This window comes from Mastomys coucha, unplaced genomic scaffold, assembly GCF_008632895.1.
Source record: "Mastomys coucha isolate ucsf_1 unplaced genomic scaffold, UCSF_Mcou_1 pScaffold21, whole genome shotgun sequence".
Classification (NCBI taxonomy): domain Eukaryota; kingdom Metazoa; phylum Chordata; class Mammalia; order Rodentia; family Muridae; genus Mastomys; species Mastomys coucha.
The window spans coordinates 174,109,494-174,127,783 of NW_022196904.1; the positions used below are offsets into that span (position 1 = coordinate 174,109,494).

The window sequence follows — 18,290 nt, forward strand, 5'->3', positions numbered from 1 at the left end:
GTACTCTTACCAGGACCACCCGAGCTCTGCTCCAGTGTGCCTCAGGTTGTACTCTTACCAGGACCACCGGAGCTCTGCTCCAGTGTGCCTCAGGTTGTACTCTTACTGGGATCACCGAGCTCTGCTCCAGTGTGCCTCAGGTTGTACTCTTACTGGGATCACCCGAGCTCTGCTCCAGTGTGCCTCAGTTTGGCTTTACTGATAGGCATTCTGACAAGAGTGAAATGAAATCTCAAAGTGCTTTTGATGTGTGTGTCCCTGGTGGCTGAGGATGCAGGCCTTCTTCATGTACCTACTGGTTGCGCATACGTTGTCACTTGAGAAGCATTGTTCATTTTACTTGTCCACTTATTGATTGAATTATTTGGATATGTGTTTTTGAATTTAAATCATTTAGTTCTTCATACATTCTAGATCTCAACCCCTGGTCAGATGTGTAGGTAACAAAGGCACTCTCCTACCCTGGCCTCTGTTTACTCATTCTGTTCTCTCTCTCCTTTGTTGTGCAGAAGGTTTTAAATTTCATGCAAGCCCATTTGTCAGATCTTGCAAAGGTTTCCTAGACTACTGGAGTCCTGTTTAGAAAAGCCTTGTCTATGACCATGTTTTGAAGTGTTTTCTTCTAGCTCTTTTAGAGTTTCCTCTCAAGCTCATGGTGGACTGACAGAATTAATATTGTGAAAACTGACTATCAAAAATGGCCTGCAAATTGAACACAGTCTTATCAAAATCCCAGTGAAATACCCACACAACTAGACAACAGTCCATACTTCATATAGATGCAACAAAGTAAAAAAGACAAAACGATCCCAATCAGGAGCAATAATGCTTGGGGCATCACAATTGATTTCAAATGCTACTACAGCATGAAGGAATGGAGATATCCCAGGACTTCTGACCAACAAGTCCTATGGCAGACATAGAGACCAGGAAGAACACAGAGGACCTAGACAGAGACCAGGGAGAACACAGAGGACCTAGACAGAGACCAGGGAGAACACAGAGGACCTAGACAGAGACCAGGGAGAACACAGAGCATCTAGACACAGAGACCAGGGAGAACACAGAGGACCCAGACAGAGACCAGGGAGAACACAGAGGACCTAGACAGAGACCAGGAAGAACACAGAGGACCTAGACACAGAGACCAGGGAGAACACAGAGGACCTAGGCAGAGACCAGGGAGAACACAGAGGACCTAGACACAGAGACCAGGGAGAACACAGAGGACCTAGACAGAGACCAGGGAGAACACAGAGGACCTAGACAGAGACCAGGGAGAACACAGAGGACCTAGACACAGAGACCAGGGAGAACACAGAGGACCTAGACATAGAGACCAGGGAGAATACAGAGGACCTAGACACAGAGACCAGGGAGAACACAGAGGACCTAGACAGAAACCAGGGTGGACACAGAGGACCTAGACATAGAGACCAGGGAGAATACAGAGGACCTAGACACAGAGACCAGGGAGAACACAGAGGACCTAGACAGAGACCAGGGTGGACACAGAGCATCTAGACACAGAGACCATGGAGAACACAGAGGACCCGGACAGAGACCATGGAGAGCACAGAGGACTTAGACAGAGGCCAGGAAGAACACAGAGGACCTAGACAGAGACCAGGGTGGACACAGAGGACCTAGACAGGGACCAGGGTGGACACAGAGGACCTAGACAGAGACCAGGGTGGACACAGAGGACCTAGAACTTACATATAGCTACAACCATCTAATTTTTGGCATATGTGTCAAAAACATATATTGGAGAAAAGATAGCCTCTTCAACAAATGATGTTAGGAAAAATAGATATCCACATACATATAATACAGTAAACTAGACCCAGTGTCTCTCACCATTTACAAAATCAACTCAGCATGGTCCAAAGACCTTCAAATGTATCTCCTGTAGGCAAAATATTTAGGTCTTCTATGCCATTCAATCTAAGTATCCTTACTTTAATTATACATACAATTTACAACAATTATACCTGATATAATTATTGATTTCAGTATGGTTAGGCTTACAATTTCTGTTTAATTTCCGACTCTCCCATTTATTTTTATTTTCTCTATTTAATTGTCATTATTTTCCTCTTTACATGATTTTTCAAAATTAAATCACTATTTCTTAGTATTCCGCTTTTATTTCTTTATGATAGTGTCCAGTATTTTAAAAGTGAATCCTTTAAGAATGAACTTTCACTGTGCATGTCAGTCTTCATAAAGTCAGTACCATACTTATCCATGCAAAAAAATGTCACAACTTCTACATGACGCCCATTTTCCTTATGCTTGTGGAGGTATTGTCATACATATTTTATAGCCACACATATAGTAAATCACACAATATAATCCACAAATTAGCTTTCATCTGGCTTTAAAAAAATAAAGAGGGAAAATAATGTTTTTTATTTAACTAAAACTCTGTGGTTTCCAGTACCCTTTGTTCTTTTTGAATAATAATATAATAAATATTAATGTCTCTGACATTATTAGTGTCTTTCTGTCTGAAAACCTAGTGATTTGCATCCTTTAATAATCAAAATCACCTTTATGTCATTTGCATTTTTAAAAAACATTTTTTTCCTGATGGAGTATTATGTAGCCATTATAAATAACAAATTCCTATCATTTGTAACAACATATCTGAGCCTGGGGACATATATTGAGTGACGAAAGTCAGGCAAAGAAAGACTAACATTATATATTTTCTGTGTGGAAGTTTACAGTTGATGGTGTAGAAGCAGAGCATAGAACAGTGTCACAAAGATTTCATGGTTTGGTTTACAGTGCAGTGGCGGCTCCACAGTGTCCGGAGCTGATCCTGTGCCACAGCACTCCATATCTAAATATCACTGGGAGAGAGTGGGTCTCCCAGGAGTGCTGACAAGCCTGTGAGCACAGGTAAGACCACCACTTCTGCTCTGAGGGACCCACCAGGACACAGGAACCGAGGAGAAGCCTGGGACAGAATCCTTCCAGTTTCTGTCTGCACCCGGAACTGACCCTGTGCCACAGCTCTCCATACCCAATTACCACCAGGAAAGAGCTGGTCTCCCAGGAGTGCCGACACACCTGTGAGCACAGGTAAGACCATCACTTCTGTTCAAATTCCTAGCCCAAGAGGGACCCGCCCAGAGCCATCAGGACACAGGAACCAAAGGACAGCTGGGGACAGGACACGTCAGGTTTTCCTCTGCACCCCGGAGCTGACCCCGTGCCACAGCTCTCCATACCCAAATTCCTCCCTGAAAGAACTGGTCTCCCAGGAGTACTGACACACAGGCTTGCAGGAGGAACAAGCCACAGTCAGAGACATCAAGATCAGCTAACACCAGAGAAAACAAAACCAGGAGCTGATTCTTTGAGAAAATCAACAAGATAGATGAACCCTCTGCCAGACTAACTAGAGGGCACAGAGACAGTATCCAAATTAACAAAATCAGGAACAAAAAGGGAGATATAACAATAGAAACTGAGGAAATTAAAAAAAAATCATCAGATCCTACTACAAAAACCTGTATTCAAAAAAATTGGAAAATATGGGTGAAATAGAACATTTTGTAGACAGATATCAAATACCTAAGTTAAACCAGGATCATATAAACTATCTAAACAGTCTCATAACTCCTAAAGAAATAGAAGCAGTCATTAAAATCTCCCAACCTAAAAAAAAGCCCGGGACCAGATGGGTTTAGTGCAGAATTCTATCAGACCTTCAAAGAAGACCTAGTACCAATACTCTTCAAACTATTCCACAAAATAGAAACAGAAGGAACACTACCCAATTCATTCTATGAAGCCACAGTTATACTGCATATTCTCCCTTGGAGATGGAATGGTTTCTGTCTAATCAGGAGCCTGTTACAATTTCCTTTCATAGAGGACTTCATAAGAGACTTTTTTCTACTTCTACCATGTTTAATGTTCCAAATAGATTTTAAGAACTGGAAAAAAATGCACAGGCATTTCCCCATGTGACCATTTAGTGTGGACATTTCCCCCTTACCTCCGAATATTTACAATAACTACTTTGAAATAGTTGTCAGTCAATTCTAATATCCGGATCATGACAAACATATTGTTTTATTATAATTTATGTGTGCTAAATCTAAAAGAACACACGCCTTCACCCTGACATTTTTATTTTGACAGTTTTGGGTTTTCAGCTGGTTTTGCACTTGGTTCTTTGGATCTCACAGTGAGCACATGCATTGCAGGGACCAGAGACTGGAAGGAAGTTTACATGCACTTCTGGAACTTTCCCCTTGAGCTTCTTCCAGCCTCTGATTCCTCCGTATGATATGACCATGTATTTCTGCTTCCATTTTGGCTCCTTTGTGAAATGTGGATTAAGTGACTACCAGCAAAGTCACAGAAATATGCCTTTCATCCATTACTATTCACTTTCATCAAGAATTTAGTATCTAACCTCTAGTTTCCACCCCTTTCAGAAGTATACCAAGTGTCTGTTTGCTTTTAAAGTATTTGAATATAAGCTATACCACTGTGCCTGGAATTTGCATTTAATATCAGTATAAACATTGCTGGGTGTCTATATAGTGAATAGATTAAATTGAATATTTTGGCCCTTAAAACACAGCAAATTTGGGAGCAATTTAGACACATAGATCAGGCCTGGCCAAATATAATATTCAAGAAGAGTCTCTAGTTCATCACCACCACCACCATCATCATCATCATCATTGTGCCCACTATTATTTCAATAGTTAATGCATAATAAACAATTATCTAAATAAGTACTTCATGAATTGAATAAACACCTTTTAACATGAAAAAATACAAAAAGGTAAAAACAAATTATGAAAAGATGTTATAGATTATTTTAAGTATTATATAAAATGAGTAAGAAAAAGAACAAAAGAGGACGACCTATGGATAGTAAAATCATAAAGGGAGGTTTCTCTAAGGAGATGGTATGAAGGTTAAAACTCAAACGATGACAAAGAGTCAGACAGATGAAAGGTGGAGAGAAGACAAAGGAACAGCGTGTAGAAAGGCTCTGAGACGCACAAGGAAGGCGCACAAGGAAGACAAGCAAGGAAGACACACAAGGAAGGTACACAAGGAAGACACACAAGGAAGACACACAAGGAAGGCGCACAAGGAAGACACACAAGGAAGACACACAAGGAAGACACACAAGGAAGGCACACAAGGAAGGCACACAAGGAAGACACACAAGGAAGGCACACAAGGAAGACACACAAGGAAGACACACAAGGAAGGCGCACAAGGAAGACACACAAGGAAGGCACACGAGGAAGGCACACGAGGAAGGTACACAAGGAAGGTGCACGAGGAAGGTACACAAGGAAGGCACACGAGGAAGGTACACAAGGAAGGCGCACAAAGAAGGTGCACAAGGAAGGCCACACAAGGAAGGCACACAAGGAAGGCACAGAAGGAAGGTGCACAAGGAAGATGCACAAGGAAGATGTACAAGGAAAGCACACAAGCAAGGCGCACAAGCAAGGCACACAAGGAAGGTACACAAGGAAGACACACAAGAAAGGCACACAAGGAAGGCACACAAGGAAGGTACACAAGGAAGACACACAAGAAAGGCACACAAGGAAGGCACACAAGGAAGGTACACAGGAAGGCACACAAGAAAGGCACACAAGGAAGGCACACAAGGGAAGCACTGAGGCACACATGCGCAGGGATCTTCAGGGACAGAAAACCTCCAGTGTGCAGAAGAGAGTAAATACAGTCAAGTTATGGTCGAATAACGGCAACTGACATCAGGAGGTAGTGTGCTCATTACTGCTCTCTGTAGCTGAGAAAAAAGTACTGTGACCAAGAGCATGTTAGGAGAGGAAAGGGCCTACCCTGGATCACAGTTCAGAAGTGTAGAGTTCATCATGGTAGGAAGACTGAGAACAATCAGGAGAACACAGGGCAGTAAACCAGAAAGCTGCATGGTCACGTCATCTGCACACAGTAGGAGGAAGGGAGAGATAGAGGGATGACAGGCTAGGGGCTGGGGTGTGTGTGTGTGTGTGTGTGTGTGTGTGGAAAGAACAGGAAATGGGAAAAGCTATAAACCCTCAAGCCTGCCCCAGTGATGGACTTCCTCCAGCAAGGCTCTACTCCGCAAAGGTTCCATAACTTTCCCAAACTGTGGCATGAACTGAGAACCAAGTGCTTAAGTACATTAACATCTGGGAAACATGTCTCAGTCAACCCAGAACAGATAGGAAATCAAAGGTCAGGGAAGAGAGTTTGGCGTTCACTTTCATAACAAAGGGGTGAGTATAAAGGGCAAGCTGGGAGACTTAGCTCATGACTCGAAACAAAACCCACGATGGAGGACAAGAATTTCTAGGGGAAAAAGTCTTGAAACTTCTTGTTTAGATAAACTGGGTATGAATATAGGCTAAAATAGTTCTCATAGTGATTTGGGTTCTTGATTACCAATACCCTCAAAGTCCTTTCTGGATACTTTAATAAATATTCTATCTACTTCCCTTTCAGACTTTTTAAAAAAAGATTTATTTATTTATTTTATGAGGACACACTTTTATTTTATCTTCAGAAACACCAGAAGAGGGCATCAGACCCCACTACATGGTTGTGATGTTGTGAGCAACCATGTGGTTGCTGGGAATTGAACTTAGGACCTTTGGAAGAACAGTCAATGCCCTTAACCACTGAGCCATCTCTCCAGCCCTCCTTTCACACTTTCATTGTCCCACAATGGACTCATATAACACAGGGGACAGACAGGGGAGTAAGGGGCGCATCTGAGCTGCATCATATAACACAGGGGACAGACAGGGGAGTGAGGGGCGCATCTGAGCTGCATCATATAACACAGGGGATAGACAGGGGAGTGAGGGGCGCATCTGAGCTGCATCATATAACACAGGGACAGACAGGGGAGTGAGGGGCGCATCTGAGCTGCATCATATAACACGGGGGATAGACAGGGGAGTGAGGGGCACATCTGAGCTGCATCATATAACACAGGGGACAGACAGGGGAGTGAGGGGCGCATCTGAGCTGCATCATCCTGACAAGTGACTGAGAAGCTGCTCAGCAGAAAGGATTCCAGAATTCAACACCCCTGCACACACTAGACGGCTACCCTCACACTGGACAGCCACCGTCACACTAGACAGCCACCGTCACACTAGACAGCCACCGTCACACTAGACAGCCACGTCACACTAGACAGCTACCCTCACATCAGACAGCTACTTTCATACTAGACAGCTACTCTCACACTGGACAGATACTCTCACTAGACAGCTACCCTCACAAGGTGAGCTGCACTTGAGGTGACAGGACTTGACAACATGAGCTTCTTCTTGGAGTGTTGAGGCTTATCCCTTTTCCCACAGCTGCTTCATTTCTGTAGTAATAATTTTTCTAAATAAATAAAATTTCTAAATAATAAAATTTTCTTAATTTTTTCTCTTTTTAACCTGGTTTATATTATCAAATTTCTTGGCACTAATTAAAACCACATCTGGTAATATACCATATTTCTATGTTCACATGATATATTGAACACTCAAAACTGTCTCCTCTCTTAAACAGGGAAATTCATTTCCAAGGGAAGGCCTGTAGGGAAACGGTGTCACACTTCATCTCCATTACCCTTCATCCCTGACAGATTAATTTAAGAGTGTACATTAATAGGCGAGATTTCCAAATTGTCAGTATTGAGGGGAGGGTTATGGTTTTGAAAATAACATAAAGTCATAGCACATCAGACAACATATGTTCTAATAACAGCTTTAGAGGTGATTTTAATTTTTCTTGAAAGATAAAGGGTAGTTTGTGAAATGTCAGCTGTGAACTTGGTGACAACTAATTATATTCCATTTCACAGCTGCCGATAATAAGTGAGATAAAAAATGATGAATACCTACTGTTGCCAGGTAACTGCATCCACTGTGCTTCCTGCCACCTTCATGAATCTGTACGAATAGAGAAAGAAAAGATGGTGTGATTTAAAATAACCATCTCCACAGCTAAAATAAGATAAAGCAAGAAATACATTGGGCCAATGCACATACTGATATACTTTCTCAGGGAACCAGTAGCCCCAGCAATGGAAATCAAGCTCCCAGTAGAGCACTTTCCTGTATCTGTCTCCCAAGCCCATGCCTGACAGTTCTCACATTGATTCTGTGTGATTCAAACATGCTGTTCTCTAGTCTGCAAAGATCTCAGCTGGGAAACAGTGCTGTCTCCCAAGGACGGTACCACAATGATGCCTTTGGAAACTGCAGGCCTAGCTCCCTGGGGAAAGCATGGGAAAATCCAATTTATTTATACATCTGCAAAGCCCTATCAAATATGCTCCAATGCAAAGCTGCCACATCTATGTGAAACACGATGGGCAGAAACGTGAGCACCACGAAGAGTAATTTATCCACTTCTGGAGCAGCTGAGCTAAGGATCCTCCATCAGTACGCCCAGCTCTAAAGTAGAGGGAGGCCTGGTTCTGGGCACAGTTTACAGCAATTGCTCACTGACCTGTGTGAGCTGTGTAGGTTCAGAAGAACCAAGGAGAGCAGGGTGCATTTGTGATTCACAGGTGCTACAGGCTACAATGTGTACAATAACTTATATCCTAGCAGAGTCTCTCTAGACAGACTGATGAGCAAGGAAGGGTGCTGTGAGCAGATCAAAAGGTTCTGGTTTGCCGAGATGCTGAGAAAGGACTCAATCTACCTGTACAACAAACATGGAAACCAGGGATGTTGATTAGCCAAAAAGAGAGGTCTATAAAGAAATAAGGGAAGAAGGGAGAAGGTCATATCCAGCAGGGCAAGAGGGACAGTTGGAGGAAGCAGCAACCACTACTGTGGTCTTAGCTTGATTTTGTCTTTATGTTTTTGCTTTTCTTTCTGTAGTATCACTCTACAGTCTGGGAGCAAGATGACAAAAAAATATAATATTATACAATCCAGAACAGAATTAGTTGGATGGGTTGACTCAAAATGTCAATGTGGTTGGTAGATATTTGGCATTTTCTGAGTACTGAGAGACTAGATTTCTTAGCATTGCTTTGTTTGGTGATGAGGATGTTGAGGACATCTTTTTACAGATGATGTGTAGCTTCCTCACTGGTAGAAAGGCAGACTTTTCAGATTCCCCACACAGCTGACTCTATGTGGGTTATGCTGCTTCACCTCACTTCACCAGCAGGAAGGCCTTCCAGTGTGGCAGGGTGGTCCACCCTCCTTGCTTCCCTGCTCTGCGTTTAGCACTTCCCTTTCAGAATTCGAAGGACAGACAGAAATGTTTATGTAGTTGGTCCCTTCCACCATGGTATGTGCTTCCTAAGTCAATAAGCATACAGTAAGCATATGTCAAAATGCAGAAAAAGAAAAATGAAAGACTACAGGGTCAAAGAAAATGACTGAGAATCCACAAGGCTACTTCTGCTGCATATGTAATCCAACCAATGGAGGAGTCGATGGCTTACAGATAAAGGGAGGGAGATGGAACTCTTTATCTTTCCTTCAGGATAGAGTAAAAAGTCAGAAAATCTAGACAGTCTTACATGTAAACATTATTCATTTTTTAAAAGAAAAGAAACAAAGATTTAAACATACATTTGCAAAGAATTTACTCCTCCAAAATAATTTCTATCATCTCTGAAATAATAATAGTCTTTTAAAAGCTGTCTTCAAAATCCTATAACCATGATGAAACTGACATGCTCTTATGAACTGTTGTCTGCTTCTTGTATGTGTAGATTGCACACTCTCTGGGAGAAGACAATTATGGAGATACTCCTACCTAAGTCCAGAGGCCTCATCTTATAAGTGGTGTTTGAGTTCAAATTCACACAGCCAGCATGGACTGAGACCAAAGTCTGATTCCAAATCCGACCCAATTTCTGAAACCCTGTGAGGCTCCTAAGCTATTTTCACTAGAGCTGAGTAGTATAGTAAAACTCTAAAATGGAAAAGAAAAAGTTGAATTTTATGTTGAGAGAATACAATCATATTTATTAGAAAACATATCAGGCTTAAATACCTTCTTTATATTTCTGGTTTTTTTTCCTAAAAAATAATGTAAGCTCTTTAGTATTTATTTGCAAGAAAATGTGCTGAATGTGCACATCAAAAGGTGATCCAGTCAGTGCCTAGTCCCAGGACAAATACAGTGGACCCCAGAAGACAGAAATGTACACAGTTAACTACCAAAGTTACTCTGTGCCACACCAGTACCAACTTAACTGCCTACAGGGTCATAGTTGAGAGACCAGCTAGCTCTGCTCTCTATGGTGTTAGAAGGGACATGAGTAGAAAATAGATTCATATCACATACAGCTCTGAATAGTACACAGAAGGAGGATCTAGCTTGTGCTATGAGGAACAACCTGGCTTATGGTAGGTGCGAACAAGACAAGCTGTTTTTAGGGTCCAGTGTAGCTGGATGCCAAGAAACAGGTGAGGGAATGGCAGGAGGTCAGGCTGGTCAGGGCTCTAGCAAGTGGCCTATTATAATCATCTGATCCTTGTCCTAACAGTAAGATGCTCATCCAAATCCCATTCGTGTCTGTGTGAGCAGCTGCTAGCATGGCTATGGAACATGCCAGTGTATCCTTCACAAATAGCTGCTCAGTTTATCCTATGTTTAGACTAAAAGACATGTCAGAGTCAGATTTGGCTTTTAGGAAGATTACTCTGGCTGTAGTTCAGTGTGAAAGGTACTGGTGGGAGTGGGTTAGCAGGAGTCTACTGCAGGGGGATGAGAAGCTTTGAATTGTGACAATGAAACATGGTTAGTATGGTAGAGCAAGAGAGGCTATGGAAGTTTTAATTGTAACACTAGTGAGATATTTCTAACAGGACTTTCTAATCTTATTGAAGATACATTGAAGAATTAGAAGTAAACAGTCATTGAGCGTAGAAGCTGTGTAGTCACAAGAAAATTAGGACAAAAATATCTTGCTTGACCAAAAGGCCCTAGAAAGTTGATTAAAAGGATAGGCAGTTTTCTATGATCAAAACTAGAAACCAACTCTTCATGATAGCTTCATTTTAGAGACCTGCATATGCATTTGTTCTGCTAAATATGTCAATAAATCCTTCAATAAATCATTATTAATCAAACATTAACATTAACATTATATGAAGAATGGGAAGCTATAAAGTTTGAGACATTTAAAACAATGTCAATAATCTATATAACCATAAAATATGAGATATGATATTTAGATAATTTACAGAGAAATATTAATGGTATCTTGAATATACTTGGCCCAGGGAGTGGCACTATTAAGAGGTATGGCTTTGTTTGAGTAGGTGTGGCCTTGTTGGAGAAAGTTTGTCACTGTGGGCATGGACTTTAAGACCCTCATTCTAGTTCCCTGGAAGCCAGTCTTCTGTTTACCTTCAGAACAAGTTGTTGAACTCTCAGCTCCTCCTATGCCATGCCTTCCCAGGTGCTGCCATCCTCCCACCTTGATGGTAATGGACTGAACCACTGAACCTGTAAACCAGCCCCAATTAAATATTGTCCTTACAAGAGTTGCCTTGGTCATAGTGTCAGTTCAGAGCAGTAAAACTCTCACAGAAGTTGGAACAAGAGACTGGAGTATTGTTCTGATAGGGCTTTGTTTAGAAGAATGTGGATTTGGGCCTTTGGATTCTGAAAGCAGTGGGATGCTTTAAGTGGGGCTTACCTGGCCATCCTAGTGGGAATGTGGAAGACTCTGCTGCTGAGGGGGATTTGAACTATGGAAGCCTGGTTTTAGAGGTTTCGGAGGAGAAGAATTTGAGTATGTGGCCAAGAGACTGTTCTTGTGATGTTTTGATGAAGAATAGGGCTGCTTTTTGCCCTTCTTTGAAGAGTGTACTTGGGGTAAGGTAAAGAGATTTATATTAATTGCATTGGCAAAGGAGGTCTCAAAAGAGCCCAACACAGACTTTGTTTTCTGGTTAAGTCTTGTGAAGAGCACTTTGAACTAGCATAGCAAGCTTAGAAAGGAAAAATATAAAATGTATGGTTCAAGTAATAAAGAAGCAAAGGAAGTGCTGCAGATAGACTTGGTAATGTGTAAGAATCACCCAGGTGGTGCTGGGTTTGAAGGTATGAAGGGGTCATGCAAGAAGTTGAGGTTTGGCACCATGAAGTGAGCCTATGAGAGGCTACTGGTGAAGCCTAGTTGCAGCAGAAGACCTCAGTGTATTGGAGATGCCAGGACTGTGGGAAAACCACCAAGAATATCAGCAGCAGTGAAATGGAGTCAACCAGAGCCTTAAGTGCTAGAGGGGACAGAGCTGGAGGAGAGACACAAGCACTTTGGAGGAGCCCAGAAGAGTGTATGTGGATCCCAGACATTGGAACAAGAAGCTATGAAGTTAAAGTTAACTTGGAGACTCCAAGATGTTAAAGATGCCAGATCCTTGGGCTATCTGCTGAGGAAAGCTGCTCATGGAGTAGAACCAGCCCAGGAGAAAGAAGTTTGTTGCAGTCAACAAAGATGAAAAGGGAGTTGGAGATCTGAAGACCGCTTTGACATCAGACATGGAGATGCAGTTTGGAGTTTGCCCAGCTGGTTTCCTGCCTTGCTTTGGGGATTACAGTTAAGTGATTGGATGGATCTCAGAAGAGACTTTGAAATTTGGACTTTTAACATGGTTGAGTCTGCTATAGACTATGAGGACTTTGAAAGTTGGATTAAATGCATTTTTATTATGCTATGTTTAGATATGGCCCCCATAGACTCATGTGTTTGAACAAATCTAAGGGGGGGATGGGAGTGGAATGTGGTGGTTTGTATATGCCTGGCCCAGTGAATGGCACTATTAGAAGATGTGGCCTTGTGACACTATTAGTGATGTGTGTCACTGTGGAGGTGGGCAATGAGACCCTCCTCCTAGCCACATAGGAGCCATTCTTCCCCTGTCTGCCTATGGATGAAGGTGTAGAACTCTCCGCTTCTCCAGCTTCAACTATTCCTGGATGCTGCCATGCTCCCGCCTTGATAATAGACCGAACCTCTGAATCAGTTAGGCACTCCAAATTAAATGTTGTCTTTATAAGAGTTGCTTTGGCCATAGTGTCTATTCACATCAGTAAAAACCTAACTAAGACAAATATCTTAAAACCAAATATAGTAAAACAAAACAAAACCACCCTCCGCAGAAAAAAGCCATCCTATGGTGATCTTGAAAAGGAAACAATTACATACACTAGCTTATGTACTTAGAGAATTTTAATACAAAAGGCCCAGTAGATATTTTTGAAGCTTTACAAAGTCATTCAGTCTTTTGCCTGAAAGAAGCCAAGAAAATTAAGATAAACTGGAATAATAAAGAGGCATCTATTTGTTCTATCATGGATTAGTGTATATCTCAAACTCAGTGATGATTTAAACATTCCTAATTCAGGAATTAGTAAGAAAAATCTTAAGGAATAGAAGAGACTTTTAAAAAGTATAAAATATAATAACTTAACAAGAATTTACCATGTGAAAAGCATTTAGAATAATGCCACATGATTTGTTTTATTTCTTTTGAAATAGAAATTAAAGTCAGACTCTTACCTAATACACTATTTTGTAGAAGATATAAAAATACTTAAATATAGTTTAGTTTCATTACACTCTTTAAACTATCTTAATCCCCAAACATTTGTTATTTCCAACAATTTCTTAGCATATTGAAGCAACAGTAAAGTTGTGGCTAAATCTGAGGAAACAATATTAGTGAACATGTGAAAGTTGTTATAAACTATATTTTCTTTTGTTCTTCTTGGTAAATTGATGAGACAAAGCATATGTATGTATTTCTACACTTCTTCTGGAGAGGAAAATAAGTTTATGAATAATGCTGAATACCCTATGGGTTTTTTGTTTTGTTTTGTTTTACTATATGGCCAAAGACAGTCTTCTTTTTTGAGAAAGGTTAAAAATACTTATCATAGGTTCAAATACTTTGTTTTCAGAAGCCTTTGAATAACACTGTTTTAAAATCCACCAGGAAAAGGAAAATTAACAACAGAAGTAGCATAAGGGAAGTGGCGTATACAAAATCCCAAGAACAAATCCAGCAGTTCACAGGTCTGAGGCTTGCTCTGCCTCCATGCCCTGTGCTTGAAGATGAGGGCTTTCCACATGTACTTGGTATCTATATCATGTCTGCTGTATGTCTATACTGTCACTGTGGAAGACAATGTGTCCCAAAAAACCATAACTTTGGTTCATCACAGATTTTTCTGCTCCTTCCTTCTGCCTCTGTCTCAGAAACAGGTTTGAAGCACACAAATGAACATTTTTACCAGAGCTACGCAGCGCTCAGTGGCCGTGATGCTACAGAGGGGCTGACGACGTGCACACAGAGAAGCAATGGAAGGCTCTAGCACCAGCCGAAGCTTCCAATATAGGTTACAGGTTACCCAGGATGTGAGTACTGACAGGAGAGAAAGTCCAGTTTTTCCCAAGTTGTATGTTTCCAGTCCCGGTTGTGAGGCTTGAAGTCTGCAATATGACCTTGGAGGAGAAGTGCCCACTTTCGCATGACCTCTAGTCATCAGAAGGTATTGTGGGAGGAGAACAGGGTCCTGGATGAGAGGAAATCATTGGCCAGGACTAGGTGGACACTTTGGTGTCTGAGTGTCTTTCCCTTGCGAGCGAGTTAATCTGCTGCTATGGGGAAAACCCCCTTTCAGTGTGAGAGTCCTTTCTTCCTCAGGGAGACTCTGAACCTGGGAGACCTTCCCTTTGTCATCTACCTGTACATATGATGTGTCTGATACTGTGGAGCCATTTCTGGAGATTACAACTCTCACTTACAATAGGTTCATTTTTGTTCCTGATCTTTAAGGTCTGATGTCTGATTCCAGACTATAATGCACAGCCTTAGAAACTTGTTTCTGGATTTTATTTCCCAGGAGCAAGGAGAATCGGTTATATAAATGAGTGCACACTTCAATAGAAAGAGGACAGAAGCCCCACCTACCTTGTCTACAAAAAGAACCACTGATTCTGTCAGAACACAAATAAGGTGTTAACAGTGATACCAAAAGGCCCAGGAAAAACTTGAGAGAACAATTCTCTATTACTAAGTCAAGTTGACCTGTAAACTGATGGAAATTCCGGGTGTCTTCATTTGGCCTGCCACTTAATGTCTTCCTGGGCTGACTATGGGTACTGGGTAGGACAAACAAACTATTGATTTCTTTCCTACTCCCCTTCCCCCTCCTCTCCTGATGCTGCCACCATAGCCTCCTTTGCCCCTCTCTCCTCTATGAGTGTGTGGCTTCCTCTCTCCCTCAGGGCTTCTTTCGTCTCCCTCTCTCTCCCTCTCTGCTTCTATTGTATCTCTCTCCATCAATTCAGTGATGGTAGAAAACAGCAAGCTGAACAGTTGTGGAGGTCTCTATATTACACCTCTCTTCGACCCTTATACATCCCTCAAGGTAGTTGACACAGCCTTTATACACAGGGTCTGAAATGGGTGAGACTCTCCAGCCCATCCCTCTTTAGGATAAAAGTTACACTCATATTTAATGTAATTATGGTCTTGAATAAATGCAGGAAAACATAAACTAACATTTGGTGATTGATACACATTTGTTAAGTGGTTCACATATTTTATTATCATTTTAATGTATTATCTGAGAATTTTTTAATGTATAAAGTGTGTTTTGATCAAATCCACCCCTACTCCCTCCTCAAGTCCTTCCATACTCCACTGAGCACTTTCCCCTTCTAACTTTTTAAATCTACCACATAGTGTTGCCAGTTTGTGCATGAGTTTAGGGTCATCCCATGAAGCACAGGCAGCCTATTGGGCTTTCATCCCCAAAGAAAACCTGGCTTCCTCCCAAGCAGCCATCAACTGAGGGGGGTGGTGGCATTATCCCTTTCTTTGACAAATGAAGAAACTGCGCAAGACTACCCATGTAATCCTCAGAGAGCAGGATTAAACCCGATTCTTATTGCAGCGCGCAGGGAGCAGGTCTGCAGTCTTCCTTGTGCTGCTGCTTTTCCTGAGTCCACAGCAGATGCTGGGAATAGACCACAATACATTACCACCTGTCTGCACACTGGCTGAGAACCTTTCTCAAGATAGATCGCCAAGCATTTGTTACCTGTAACTGGCCCTCAAGATAAAGCCAATTTGCTCCAGTGGAGGGGGGTGGGGTTGAAAAAATCAGAGATTTTAGGACGTGTCTGAGACAAGAATGAAGCACATGTAAGAGAATAATAAAGCTGGGAGAGCACCGGCTGTGAGGGAAAATGTTGAAATACATCTGGAAGGTTCTGGCTAGAAGAGAAAGGGGCTGGCGAGAGGAATATTCTGCTTGGCATGTCTTGGCACGTCTTGGCAATCCACAGTGCTGCTGAGGAGCCTATACAGACTTGGAGTCAAGCACAGCGGGCTTTAACTGACTCTACATGACTTGTCCTGGCTGAGGAAGGAAGAAGTACACATCAGGATATGATTATGAATTTCATAGAAGAAGGAAAATTTCCAGGAGCTGAGGCTGTGGTAAGAGGCAGGGTGAGAGAGAGCAATTACTGTGGGCCCAAGTGAGGAGCTTGTATCTTATATCCTTGACTGTTTATAGCATCCTTGGTTGAAAATGAAAATTCAGGAAAATGGCGCCACAGGGTAGAAACCCATTGGATTCAGGAGTAAAATAGGCTTCTGTTTTGAATCCTGGTACTGTCATTAGCTATGCGCACTTCCTTGGATCATTTCACATGGAGAGAATAGCACCTATCCCACAAAGATGTGAGGGTTAGCAGGAAATGAAACAAGGGCACTGGATAGTATAGTGTAGGCACTCAATAGCTATGAGTGCCCTTTTCCTCGTTATGGCCTGTTACCTTAACATTTGTACATGTCTATTTCTTCATCAATAAAAATACTTCTCTGCTTGTACATGGTGGTGATTCTCACATTTTGGAGTATCAAGAACTCTTTGGGACTGGAGAGATGGCTCAGCAGTTAGGGGTACTAACTGCTCTTCCAGAGGTCCTGAGTTCAATTCCCAGCAACCACATGGTGGGTTACAGCCATCTGTAATGGGATCTGATACCCTGTTCTGGTATTCTGAAGACAGCGACAGTGTACTCACATACATAAAATTAAAAAAATAATTATTTTTAAAAAAATAATTTTTTTGAATTTTTGAAAGGACAATATTGGTGTTCTATCTCCACACATTCTGGTTTGGCAAATCTGAGCTAGAGTTTAAGAATCAGGCTTCAAGAAAGAGAAGCTGTGGGATAAAAATGGAAACTGAGCATTTGCTAAGCATACAACAGAAACCAATGATATTGAGGAAATCATCAGGGAATACTGAAAACCTAATGTCCAATTGGTTGGAAACTGGAATGAAGAGCTCTAAGAATTAATCATCATTAAGCCTCAAATCCATAAACCCTCAAGTCCATATATGTGTAACACACTGGACAGACATGTTCTCAGAGGAGTACAAATCATCAACAAAGAGATGAAAAGTCAATGTTTTAAGTCATCAGGGAAAGGCAAACCAAATGTGTACTGAGATTTCCATGTCAACCCTGCTGGAATAGTAGGCCTTAAGAAAACAAGCAAACATACCAATCCAGGAGAACTGCCAGGAGATCAAGGCCAGCCTAAGCTGTACAGTGAGTTTCAGGACAGTTTGAAACACAGTGTGAGAAACTGTCTCATAGAAAGGGGTTGGGTGAGGGAAAGCCAAGGGCGGCACTCATTGTGGCAAGAATGGAAGGAGAAGAGAAGGAACCAAATACTACTGGTAGGGATATACATTAGTATAAACATCAAAGAAACCATTATGAAAGCTTTCAAGAAATTTACACACACACACACACACACACACACACCCACACACACACACACAACCAAACCATCACAAGAAATGCCACTCCTGGTGTATACGTATGGGAACCTCAGTGAGCACACCTATGTTTAGGTCAGTAATCTAAGACACCAGCATAACTGTGTTTGCTGTGGCTTTCTACAATAACCAATCACGGAACCACCCTAGATACCCAAAACAGATGGGTGGGTAGAGAAAGGGTGGTATATACACAATGAAATTAATTTTACTAGTCCTCTTTAAAGAAGACCAAACCGTATCTCTTGTACAGGAAAATAGATGGAACATCATCAAGGTAACTGAAATAAATTAGAATACAAAACATAAACATTACATGTTTCTTCTCATTTAAAGACCTGAACATAGAAGTGAGACTATCTGGGAGGAGGGAGGGCACATCACACAGCTGAGGATGGAGACAAGGGGGGGGGGGCTAGGGGACAATA

The 18,290-nt window shown here is 41.7% G+C and overlaps 1 protein-coding gene across 2 annotated transcripts in view; it reads right to left on the reverse strand.

Moving 5' to 3' along the window:
• Hpse2 (heparanase 2 (inactive)) overlaps positions 1-18,290 on the reverse strand; it is a 601,951-nt gene that overhangs the window by 179,774 nt on the left and 403,887 nt on the right. For both annotated transcript variants that reach the window (XM_031390380.1, XM_031390379.1), the window contains one exon: positions 7,911-7,958. In XM_031390380.1, the coding sequence (XP_031246240.1) occupies positions 7,911-7,958 (48 nt within the window). The remainder of the gene's footprint in view (positions 1-7,910; positions 7,959-18,290) is intronic.